Genomic DNA, 12,836 nt, shown 5'->3' with positions numbered 1-12,836 from the left:
TGAGGATGTTAATGTGAAAAGAGGAAATTTAATTTACACTTTTTATTTAGTTATTTGTTATTACAGTACTTCTTCATCTGATGAGACTGGGTTATTCCACTTCAATTTGAAAACATTTTATTAAAAGATAATTACATTAAACTTTCTTTGATTTGTCAGTTGATGACAGCACAGCTCATATTTCAATATATACGATAGATTTATATAGATATATATTGCACTGAATCATAACTATATTGGGACATTAGGACTTCAACTGTCCCTGAGGGGTTTTGTCAACTAGACTTTTGTCTCTTTTTTAGCCAGTGTAGAAAACAGTTATTCTCCCAGTCTCCCCGTCCCCAGTCTCGGTTACTGGTCCACTCCTCTTATCACAAGTAAACCACAGCAAACACCACATGTCAACCAAAGGGACCAAAAGGGGCCAACATTAGATTTGTGCTATTAGGACCATATTCACCATTTATCACATTTAGGTTCAAATCCAGATTAAACCACATGTTGCTTTGGGATCTTCAGGCTGATTCATTTACTTCAGCCGTGCAGCATCACACGTTCGAACACATGCAACACACTGTGTGTTCTTTCCATGACGACGTTCCCTCGGTCTCATGCCAGCGCTGCAGCGTCAGTTAGCACATGCTAACACTTACAGAGGACCAGGGGGGGGGGGGACGTAGCATCTGACAGCTCATGTGTTGGACTCAAGTGATAGAAACCAAACATGTCGGGAGGTGGTGAGCTCGCACGGGGAAGAAGGTTGCACATAACTCCCGGTGGATATGAAAGATTCTAATATGTTTCTATGTATCTGGCTCACACACGTGCAAGTTGACACTAAAAGCTATCGTCTCACATTATCCAGCCTCCGGAGGAATCCCACATATCACAGGTTGAATATAACGTTTCTCTGTTTGGGTCGGCTGCCCCTCATGGAGCAGAAAGCTCCTTCAGAGAAGAGAAGTGGTTTCTGTGCTCGTCCTCTCAGACACAGAGGAAACCAACGGTCAAGGTCATTCAACCAAGGTCGTTTTCATTACAGAGGAAACTCCTCAAACTGTTGGTTCTCTGTGAGGTTCTGGTCTGATCTTCTCCTCTTCTCACAGTTTCAGGTTTGTCTGAATTTCTGCTGACTCAAAACTCCAGTTAAGACCCTGTGATGGTTTTCCTCCATCAAGCAGGTTCAGTCCCCTCCAGGTATTGATGATGCTCTCACAGTAATATGAGGTCATCGTGACCTTTGACCTTTCAACCACTGAAATCAGTTCATCTTTGATTGACAGCTGGTCAAGGACAGACTTCCTATATCATGTTCAAGAGGCCAAAAACCATGTGTAATGAGGCCACTGGGACCTTGAACTTTGACCTACGACCCCCCCGATTCTAATCATTTAAATCTAAGGTGTTCTTAAGAAGACACGGCCAGAGGGTCGCAGTGACCTTGAGGTCAAAACACCAGGATCTAATCAGTCTTCTACTAAATTTAAACTATTTACTTTTCTTGTAATATCGTGTTCACATGGTGACGTACAGTCGGACGAGTCGAGCACATCATGCATCTGGCCACTGGGTGTCGCCAGTGCAGAGATATGATTGGTCCCACCTCTCTCCTCATCTCTTTTAAAAAAACATTCAAATAAAGTTTTCTTACTTGTTGTCCTACAGAATGGCAACAACCAATCAGAAGTAAATTCCTTTTCAACTAATAATTACAAATGTACTCATACTAATAATGACTGCTCTTTCCTAATAAATGGTTTATTTTTAGCCTGTGATATACTTTGTTATCATTTATGTATTTGAATGTTTTACAGGTTATTTAAAACCTTTGATATTATAGAGAAGATTAATTTTTGTGTATAATGTTCTGTTAAATGTCCCTCGGCTGTAATAGAGTGAGAGTTGACCAGGACACGTGTTCAGAACGGAGTCTGTGCTCCGTCACCTCCGAGCTGTTTCCCTGTTGATACCAGCGACCTATAGAGCGACACACACTTCCTGCTGAGCTCTGAAACTCGACTCCTCTGTTTGTTGCTCTGGTGACTTCAGGTAGCAGCGTCTCCCGTCTTCTCTTCTTCTTCTCTCACTTTATTTGACAGAGCTGCCGCGACACATCCGGCCAAAGAAAAGCAGGTCCACATCAACACTTACCAGCCTCTGTGATCAAAGAGGAGTTTTACTGTTTTACTCTTTTCCAATAGAGCCACAGTATTATATTAGAGGTTTTATACAAATGTTATAGAGAATCTGACAGGAGACTGTTGTGAACATAAAGAGTTTCTACCTGATCTATGTCTTCATATGTAATTCAGTGTTGAAATCTTTAAACAAATAGTAAGTCAATAAGTTATTAGTTTGTTTATTCAGTGTGAAACTGCAGCTGCTGCTCACACAGTCCACACGTTCTCATGTTGTAAATAAAGTTTGACTGATTCAGGCGATGGTTCACTTTGCTGTTCGGCTCCAGTTTCAGCCTCAGGCTAAACACTTCCTGGTCTGGAGGCTGGTGATGGTGTTTGTCTTTCATAACGGATCCAGTGGTTGGCAGCTGGAAGGGCCAGGGCCAGGGAGAGAGAGAGAGAGAGAGACAGAGAGAGAGAGAGAGAGAGAGAGAGAGAGAGAGAGAGAGAGAGAGAGAGAGAGATGGATGAGGAGAGGGATTAAAGTGACGGACAGAGAAAGATGAATTCTCTTAAAATATCAGCGTCTGCCTCCATTTCTCCTTCCACTGTCTCCAGCTCGGACAGCATGACTTTACACACACAATCTACACACACACACTACACACACACTACACACACACTCAGTTGTAATCGTTGTAATTGTTTATGTTGAATCTTCAGTTTGTCTGCACCGCTGCATCATGAGCATCTGAGAACTCTGGGCTCTTGTTGGTTTGAACTTTTCAGTCAAGATCTTTTCATTTATCTCCAAACCTCTCGGAGCCTCCTCCTCTTCTTCTGACTCCAGCCTCTACATCACAGCTCCAGGGCTTTTCTACGGTGGCCCTGAAAGCTCAACGAACGGCAACTTAAGAAAACACATGCAAGTTGACAAAACACCAGCAAAGTAAAAAAACATCTTCATCAATTTCACAACACAACACGCTGCAAATAGAGAAACGCGCAGCAAGAAGAGGCCACAACACAACGGAAGTGTTTCCAGGGGACACCTAAAAGTGATAGACACGCCCGGAAGGTGTTGCTGCTGCAGGTATTTGGAGTTTCTAAAGCCGGTGTCCGTCTACTACGTGAGAGTTAACTAAACTGTAAGTTTCTTTGGTTTATTTTCATATATAATCACTTTATTACTGCAGATATATACTGTTAACCGAGCGTTGACGTTTTGCTTATTATTAGACTTCCAATTGAAAAATACGAAATACACACTTAATTGTGAAAAACGCTAGCTTGCTTTAACGTTTGTATTACTTTCAGAACTGTCATCAAGTAACGTTTGAAGACAAAAATTAATTATAAATTGTTTAATTAATGGTTAAACCAAGAAGTAAGCAAATTAAGATGCAGTTGACAGCGTTAATATTTTAAAATGTAGACAGAACAGCAGAATACAATGTAACATGCTAACTTTAACCCATTTATTTTTCAGATAAAAATGTTTTGCCCTTTTTGTGGCTTATTATTGGACTCAATCCAGAGCCCAAGATATTGCTGCTCCTGTGGGCGAGATGTTAGTTTCATCCACGCTTCTACAGCATCAACAAGTGCAGGTGAAGACCATAGTTCAATTTAAAATTGTGTCCAAAGGTGACATTATCCTACGAAGCTGCTTGTATATTATCTACTGTACTGCATTGTCATAGGTAATTTGTATTGTTCTCTCTCTCTCTCTCTCTCTCTCTCTCTCTCTCTCTCTCTCTCTCTCTCTCTCTCTCTCTCTCTCTCTCTCTCTCAGTGACTGTTGCTGGTACCAGTCAACAAAAGGCATGTGCTAACCAGTTCATGAGGTACAGGGCACAGAAAGAAAACGAGAGAAAGACGTTTTCTAAAGGCCCAAAGAAAGCACCAATAGCAGTCAAGGTAAGTTAATATTTATGTTTGACATTGTAAAGTTGCATTTTCAACCTTCTTAACCTTTTGCCCTCCATCTTTTATGATTTTTGATCTAGATTTCGGTTGGGGTAATGAACCAGACAAAACATGGCCTCAAGCCGGTAAGAGGGAAAACACTTCCCCTAAATGTGGAACCTCAGTTGACGGCGGAGCAACTTTTGGCGGTTGCCACAAAAAAACTGAAAGATTTAAACCGAGATATGGAGGATGGCGAATATGTCTTGCTATATCCGGATGGCTCTCAAGTTAAACATATACCAGGGACTGACACACCTTTTACGATCGAAAAATATAAAGAGGCCATTGGAAAGCCGTACCAAAGGCTCACACTTTATATCTGCACCCTTGAGGTCATGAGTAAGTATTGAAATACAGTGTATGCACATGTAAAACAAATCAAAATACTTTTTGTGATTATTGTTTTGAGTTTGTGGGATTCAAGCAACAGTTAAGTAATTAGTAGCCTAAATATTTAACATGTAATTTGAAATAGAGAACAATCTAATGATAAAAGTCTTCTTCAAGGTCACAGAAATGACTCAGATTCAGAGGACGAGGCGGATGATGAAGTTGTGGTGAGGGTGCCACCCAATATGTCGCCTCTTTCGGACACAGTGGTAGGTACTAGGTACATCTCAGGGATTTATTTGTTCAAGATGTTTGTGCTTACACTGCAGTTGTAACCCATTAAAATATCCTAGACAACAGATGAGGCATATACATTGGTTTGATTCGGTGTTATGGCTATGAATAAGTTTAGGGTCTGATATTTACACTCCGCAGCTATGGGAAAGCCTTGAAAGCAGCACACCGGATTTGTAAGTAAAATATCTGCTGACACATTGTTTTGGTCCCTGTACCAGCCATATAAATAATATGTTTCAGAAAGAGTTTCATGTCCTTTACAAAACAGTCACCATTTCTATTAAATCGTTTCGAATTATTTGTACTTTTTAGGAGATCGACAACATCCCAGTCAAGCAGTGGACAAGTATGTAATATTCTGTACTATAGTAAACCTGCAATTGTCATTATTTTGATTGTGCTGTGATGTTTGGTCTTATCAATGTTACAGACCAAGAGTGAGTCAAGGCCCAAGCAGATGACTACCTCAGTAGATCAGCCCAGCACTTCAAGAGAATTCTACAAGTCAGTCATAACTTGCATTTTTTTTATTCTGACATGTTCAGTGTGGTAAAAATTATTAGGACAGCGACATAGTTTGTTATTGTTTTATACAATACTAGACACAGACTAGATAAACTGTATTTCACTGTTTATTTCAAAAGGCAATTGTTCTTTTACCTTTCTTCCACAGTACATACACAGATATATATGCACCTGTTGTAATTGAGAGCAGTTCCTCAGATTCTGGGGAAGAGGAGAAGTTCCAAGAGGATCACAGGTACTATCACATATAAGAAGTACTATCGGCACATAGTTGTTTACCTTAAGCCTTCCTTATTTTTCTAACCCTCAGACAAACTATGTATTTTGTCAACTGAACACATTTTTAGTTGCTTTCAGTAGTCATAGGATTTATTTAACGAAGTCAAATCTTAAAGGACCTGTCAAGTTTGTTCTCCCCAGTTGTCCCTCTGCAGAAGAACATGGTCATGTGGAACAACCTATTACTTAGGTCAAATTGTGATGTCAGACATCAGCTTATCATTTTCGAGTAATGTAAAAAGCCCATAAAAAACTAAAACTAAGTTTTAGTTATATTTTAAATGATCCACACATCTAAGAAGAGACAGTCTTAAAATGTTCTTGCCGTTAACTGACTGTTTTCTTATACTACAGTGATGGACTGACAGCTGCAGACGTGGTCCTAAATCTGTCACAGAAACTTGACACAAAGTCCTGTAGCAGATTTAATATAAACCGGTCCAATGTCTGGGATGGTGCCATTAGAGGGTTCAAGCGATCCTCGTATGACCCTAGCTACACTCTAATGGTGAAATTCACGGATGATGTAGGGTTGACCGAAGACGCTGTGGACACCGGTGGGCCTACCAGAGAATTTCTTACCCTTTTGATGGACTCCATCAAGACAAGACAAGTATTTTACGGCAAAGACAATGCCAAATACCTGTCATTTGATTGCAAAGGTAATCCTTATGTGTCACGTTTTTATAATGTTGCAAAGTTATTTGTCCTAACATTGCAATATTTGTATTTTGTAGCTGTAGAAGAGGATGAATACTTCCAGATAGGAAGAATGATTGCCGTCTCCTGTGTCAATGGTGGTCCAGGGCCTCGTTGTCTTTCCCCAAACCTCTTCCTCTACCTCATTGGTAAATCTAAGATAATTGAGGCTCCAATTGAGGACATACATGATGAGGAAGTGAAGAAGGCCCTCTTGGAGGTACTTTGTTGGGCTGGGTTAAGCAATTTCATGAAATCATGAAACCGACACAAAAGAAGATGAATTGATACCTCCGTGGCTGAAAAATAGTTTGTTTGACAGTACTGTAATAGAGAACTTCCATGTGGAAAGGGACTCTAAATAAAAAATAGACTTAACTATTTTCAAACCTGTCTATGAATTAAATGTACACAATTCAGTGTTATTAATATAATGCCTTAAATTAGATTTTAAGAGATATATTCTGCTGTTATGTGTTGATAAAAGGCCTGTAGATAATCCCATCTTCCAATATACTGACATACCGTTCTGACCAGCGGAGAGATATCCAAACAAATCCAGTAGAAACCACTGTTTGATGAGTGCTCCCAGCCTTAAAGGGATAGTTTGGCTTGTTTGAAGTAGGGTTGTATGAGATACTTATTCCTGCTGTAGACAGGGTCAGAACGGATTTTAGCCACCGTTAAAAAATGTTTATCAATTTAAGTGAACGCTATATTTAGAATATTTTCACGGGTTTACTTTGTTGTCAGAGATCCTTTTTCTGACTGGGAACTGAAGCCATTGTTAGGTGGTTTGTTAACTGCTCTATGTTTTTCACTAGATAAAGAGCACAACATCACTTGGGGAACTCCGGGGTCTCACAGAAAAGCACTCAAGTATGCTTCAGACAGCAGGCTGTTGTCGATTTATGAGGACTCTGGAGGATCAGAAAAAAGTCGTCGAGGATTACATTCAGTGGTATTTCATCTACCGTAACCATCATTCCATCCAGAGGTATAACATATTCGGTCTATTCTGTGGAACAAATTCCTTGTACATTGTACTTGGCAAATAAATAAATATTTCTGTATGTGTTGTAGGTTCAAGGAAGGACTAGCGACGCTGGATTTTATTAACGCACTGGAACAGCATCCTTCATTGTTCTTCTCATTCATGTGCTACACGGAGACAAAACTGACTGCTGATGTTTTGGAAAACATCTTTCAGGTGGAGTTCAGTCCACCTGGTAGCACCAGGTTTCAGGAAGAGACCAGAGTACTGGGCTACTGGCGAGATTATCTGCTCTGCGTTGAAGGTATTGACTTCAAAATTATAAGACCTGCAGAATCATCAATGCATTAAACAGTGAGATATAAAACTTTAACTGCAGCAATCGTTTTCTGCCACAATCTATTCTTAAAACAACAAATGCCTAACAAATTCCTCCCCCCCCTCCCTGCCAGAAAAACAGACGAGCCCATTTTTGGAGGATGTCCTGATGTTTGGGACCGGGCTGAGGGAAGTTCCTCTTGCAACTATACAGCCACAGCCGCAGATACTGTTTCAAAAGACCTCACGCTTTCCTGTCGCAAATGTATGTTCTAATACAATTAAGATTCCGATCTTACAAACCTATGAAGACTTTCAAGAAGCCATGGATTTTGGCATACAAAATGCCCCTGGGTTTGGGCTTCTTTAAAGCTCAAACCAATTGCTGATCACTGGAATGTCCAGCAAGTACTTATTTAAAGCCCAAAACCTGGTTCAGCAAAGTTAATGTTAAGCTGTTATATTCAAATGTGCCACTTATTTTATGACCATTTTAGGAAAGCAGACATGTTCATATATCAGTCTGAGTTTTTAGCCTGCAATTTGTTAGTTAAAGTTTCAAGCTATTTTATCAAAACGAGGCACATTCAGTTTAAACATTTTGATTGTACTGTTACACTGTTCAACATCTTGAAGCTGTTTTATTTTTTTACATGTTACAGTTTTCATTAAAGACCACAGGGTTTTCCATGTGTGGTATATTCATTGTGTTGACAAAATCTAAAATGTACAAAAGAAACTGATGTAACAGAACAAATAAATGAACAAATACACAAGGCTGTTGGATGTTAGTTATTTTTACAATAATTTATTTACATAACACGTATGTCTACCAGTCAAATTATGTTGCAGAACCAGGAGCTGAAGATTCTAAAGTCCAGACATATTCTTGAGTGATATGTAATTCACAACAGCAGTTGTCCAGTTGACTGGTAGAGCAAGCCCACTCTGTCTCTCCAAGTCTGCAAAATGACTTTGGAGATCAACATCACCACACAGACTGCGCGGAGCTGGCAGTAAGTCATCAAACTGGTGTAGGGCTTCCTGGGACACTGGGAATCCACATTCCCTTCCGTCAAACCTAAGGCCAGTCAGAAATCAAAAAGCTTTAAGTCAAGTCATTATAAATTGATCATTTAACCCCCCAAAAGGTAGGCAAAAATGCAAAATAAGAATTATAATTCAAACTAATCTGTTGACAGAAATGAGCCACAAGTTAATTTATAGTTTGACAGAAGCTCTTTCAAACAAATAAAGTCATTATATTAGCTTCTACCACAAGGCACTTTTTTGTATTTATAAGATAAATTCACCTTTTTGCTTTGTACATTTTAAATGTAGGTTTGGTGTGGAAGGGTAATTTTAGTTATTGTATCTGAGTTCCCTTTGGAAAGAATGAAATAGTTTTCATACTTTGGAATTTTTCATTTGATGAATTTGTCATATTGGGCCAGTATACCGAAGGTGTAAGCAAAGTCTCAGTGCAGGACCCTGTAGAAGTTGCAGAGCATCTCACTATACACTTGATCTGCTTTAGGCATCACACATATTGTGTTCAAATTAACTCAAGTGAAAATGCAATCATATATTTATAAAACATGGTCACATAGCACATACTGTAAATACAAACCTGTCAGGCAGGTGGTACATGGCTTCTGGTTTACCCGATGGACAACGAGATTGACGAACAGGTCGGATGGTGTGGTTGTTCCAAAGTTGTCTGTACTCATCAAGCTCTTTCTGCAAGACGGCCAGGAAGACATACCGTATGAGGCACTTGTGCTCATGGCTGCCGTTGAAAAGGTGCCTCTCTCTCAGGTCACTGAAGACATCAATCCAGAACTGAGTCCTAATGGTGGAATGACAAAGTCTTTGTAGTGTTGTTACTCTTTTATAATGTAGATTGTTGACACAGCTGAAAACCTCTGGCATGTGAAAACACATAAAACACAGAACTGACTACATAGCAGCATTACATACAGTGCTGTGAAAAATTTGCCCCCTTCCTGATTTTTTTTTTTTGCATTTTTGTCACACTTAAATGATTCAGATCATCAGACAAATTTGTACATTAGACAAAGATAACCAGATTAAATACAAAATGCAGTTTTTAAATGATGATTTCATTTATTAAGTGAAAAAGTCTATCCAAACCTACTTGGCCCTCTGTGAAAAAGTAATTGCCCCCTAAACCTAATAAGTGGTTGTGCCACCCTTGGCGGCAACAACTGCAATCAGATGTTTGTGATAACTGCCAATGAGTCTTTCACATCGCTGTGGAGGAATTTTGCACCACTCTTCTTTGCAGAATTCTTTTAATTCAGCAACATTGGATGGTTTTCGAGCATAAATGGCCACAGCATCTCTAGCCAAATAAGTAATGTACCCAACTCTTCCAAAAAGTTTTGGGTATCATCAATAGGTTTTTTGGCAAATGTGAGACAGGCCTTTGTGTTCTTTTGGTCAGCAGTGGCTTTCGCCTTGGAACTCTCCCATGGATGCCATTTTTGCTCAGTCTCTTTCTTATTGTTGTATCATGAACACTGACCGTAACTGAGGCAAGTGAGGCCTGCAGTTCCTTAGATGTTGTTCTGGGTCTTTTATGACCTCCTGGAGGAGTCGTCGATGCGCTCTTGGAGTAATTTTAGTAGGCTGGCCACTCCTGGTAAGGTTCACCACCGTTCCAAGTCTTCTCCATATGTGGATAATGTCTCTCACCGTGGTTCACTGAAGTCCTAAAGCCTTAGAAATGGCTGTGTAATTTTCCAGACTGATACATGTCAATTACTTCGTTTCTCATCTGTTTTTGTATTTACTGTGGTTATCTTTGTCTAATATTAAAATTTGTTTGATGATCTGAAACATTTAAGTGTGACAAATATGCAAAAAAATAAGAAACCCAGAAGAGGGCAAATACTTTTTCACAGCACTGTACATGTTCTTGGAATTGACCTTAAAAGTCTTGTACCTTTGCTTTCTGAAGAAAGACCACCAACTCTCGATTCGTTGGTTTGCCGTTGAGGTGCCATACATGTGACTGAGGGATCCTGCAAAGTCATCTCTATGCTGAGATCTTAATGCACAATGCATTGCTGCCATAGTGCCATTTTCAGTTCCACAGTCTGTGCGAAGGCGGGCTGGGAGTTGTCCAAACTCAGATACACACTGCATATAATACTGTGCTATGATCCCTGGATCATTATTAGTGCTGCCACTCATGAGCCACATTACTTTCCTTGAGAAGCCATCAATGCAGCCACTGATGGCAATACCAAAGGGTTTCAATTTATCATACCCATCAGCATGCCACACTTGGTTTGGTCCCTCTGTGAAGTATCCTCTTCTGACAAACCTGCGCCTAGAGCGAAGTTGAACTCCAGATGGATCCAGTCTGGCAATGGTTTGCCTAACATCATCTCTTTTAACTGTCAGGTGATACTTCTGTTGCAATGTCTGCCACATGGCTCTGTAACCTAACAGCTGACCAGAGCCTCTCAGTTCCTGTGCAACAGTTGCCTGCACAGTGGCAATGGGAGTATAATTTGTCCTCCTAGTTAGGCCTGCTTCCTTTAGCCTCCTCTTTAAAGTGCTGAGATTCATAAAAATGTTGTGCTACTTTCCAAGAAAATCTAGGATCACCTCGTATGTGTGACCGTCTGAGAAATATTTTTGGATGAGGCCTGTCTCCGTGACTTCATCCAATATGGGTCCTGGACCAGAAGGGAAAATAGAACAGGGTCATTAGGAATGCAGGGATGCAGAGACAAAACTAATAAGAAAAACACAAATGTATCAGTAGCAAGAAAGAATAAAACAGGTGAACTGTTTGATGCACACATAGAGTATAAAGTATTTAGTCAATCAATCAATCAAATTTTATTTGTATAGCTCATATTCACAAATCACAACAGCCACGGCCATTGGGCGGCCGTGGCTGAGGGGTAGAGTGGTCGTCCTCCAACCTGAAGGTCAACAGTTAGATCCCCAGTCTGACCTATCTGCATGCCGAGGTGTCTTTGGGCAAGATTCTGAACCCAGAATGGCCCCCAATAGATTAACAAAGTGCTGCGAATAGATGCACTGTATGAATATGTGTGTGAATGGTGAATGTAAAACTGTACTTTTAAGCGTTTGAGTGGTCATCAAGACTAGAGAAGAGCTATATAAATACAAAACCAGTTACCATAGGGCTTTACAAGGTGCGACAACCTCTGCCCTTAACCCTAAACAAGTGTAAGGAAAAACTACAAAAAAACTTTTCACAGGGTAAAAAGATAGTAAAAACTTCAGAGAGTAACATGTGAGGGTTCCCTCTCCCAGGATGGACAGAAGTGCTATTAGTCTGCTCAATGTGTGCGCAACTTTAACTTGGATTGGCATTTAACATTACTAGCATCAAAGTCTCACTGACAATGATAACCTCATCTTCAATATTACCTTCTTTACCAATGATGTAAACATACCACTATTGTTTTGTATTTAAGCATATTAAGCTTATAAGTCAGAACACAGAAACCTAGATGCATACTTTTATCACCTGTGTGGTGAACAACAGGCCCTTTTCACAGCAGCCATTTTAACATGTCATTGCAGGGCAAACACATATGTACTTAATAACATTCATTTTTGCCCTGTTCCATTTAGGTTGGCCTGGGAAACACTCTTAATTAACCTTTTACCTAAAAGAGGAAGGTTTAACATATAAGAAGAATAATTCCTTCACAGGCATTACTTACAAAAGTAAGTCTACATCATTCATTAACACATTACCACATCATGCACAAAGAAGACATTTAAACTCAAATACTAGTGAAGAGCTTACCATCTTCTGCAAAAGGTGACAAAAACTCAATGTTGCTGCCACAGGAGCCACAAAAACGTCCACCACGTCCAACAAATTGGTTTCCACAATATGGACAATACATTGCCTGGAGAAAAGGAAGAATGTGAATGCTAAGTGCTGTAAATTATTCTTAAACAGGGGCTGTCTTTTTAGCGCTGTTTCTTCAGTTTAACAGGAAAAGACGGCATGTTTCGAGCTCATACAATTGAGGAGGCATTCCTCCGAAAGACATGCTACTTGAGATCGTATACGTCTCGGGGGTTAACAGTATACAGTAATAAAGTTGATTATTTATGAAAATAAACCCAAACAAAACTTACAGTTTAGTTAACGTTCACGTAGTAGACGGACACCGGCGTTAGAAACTCCAAACAGCTGCAGCAACAACATCCGGGCGTGTCCATCACTTTTAGGTGTCCCCTGGAAACACTTCCGTTGTGTTGTGGCCTCTTCTTGCTGC

At 40.0% G+C, this 12,836-nt stretch overlaps 2 protein-coding genes and 2 long non-coding RNA genes across 4 annotated transcripts in view; 2 read left to right on the top strand and 2 right to left on the bottom strand.

Moving 5' to 3' along the window:
- The window catches only part of LOC128436258 (protein NLRC5-like), a 426,728-nt gene that overhangs the window by 115,271 nt on the left and 298,621 nt on the right, over positions 1-12,836 (bottom strand).
- On the top strand, positions 3,154-4,243 carry LOC128436281 (uncharacterized). The gene is made up of 4 exons (XR_008337996.1): positions 3,154-3,268; positions 3,610-3,730; positions 3,916-4,040; positions 4,130-4,243. It is a non-coding gene; the product is annotated as an uncharacterized LOC128436281 (long non-coding RNA).
- LOC128436284 (uncharacterized) lies at positions 5,039-5,478 on the top strand. The gene is made up of 3 exons (XR_008337998.1): positions 5,039-5,064; positions 5,149-5,222; positions 5,392-5,478. It is a non-coding gene; the product is annotated as an uncharacterized LOC128436284 (long non-coding RNA).
- Positions 8,320-12,836, bottom strand: LOC128436266 (uncharacterized). The gene is made up of 5 exons (XM_053418031.1): positions 12,697-12,836; positions 12,356-12,461; positions 10,502-11,243; positions 9,164-9,382; positions 8,320-8,614 (listed from the first exon to the last, which is right to left on the bottom strand). Exons 3-5 carry the CDS (start codon positions 11,131-11,133, stop codon positions 8,404-8,406), a joined length of 1,062 nt encoding a protein of 353 aa, XP_053274006.1. The 5' UTR covers positions 11,134-11,243; positions 12,356-12,461; positions 12,697-12,836; the 3' UTR covers positions 8,320-8,403.

Source organism: Pleuronectes platessa (assembly GCF_947347685.1).
Source record: "Pleuronectes platessa chromosome 2 unlocalized genomic scaffold, fPlePla1.1 SUPER_2_unloc_1, whole genome shotgun sequence".
Classification (NCBI taxonomy): domain Eukaryota; kingdom Metazoa; phylum Chordata; class Actinopteri; order Pleuronectiformes; family Pleuronectidae; genus Pleuronectes; species Pleuronectes platessa.
Note: the sequence above shows the minus strand (reverse complement) of the source record. Positions and strands in the feature narration are given on the sequence as shown.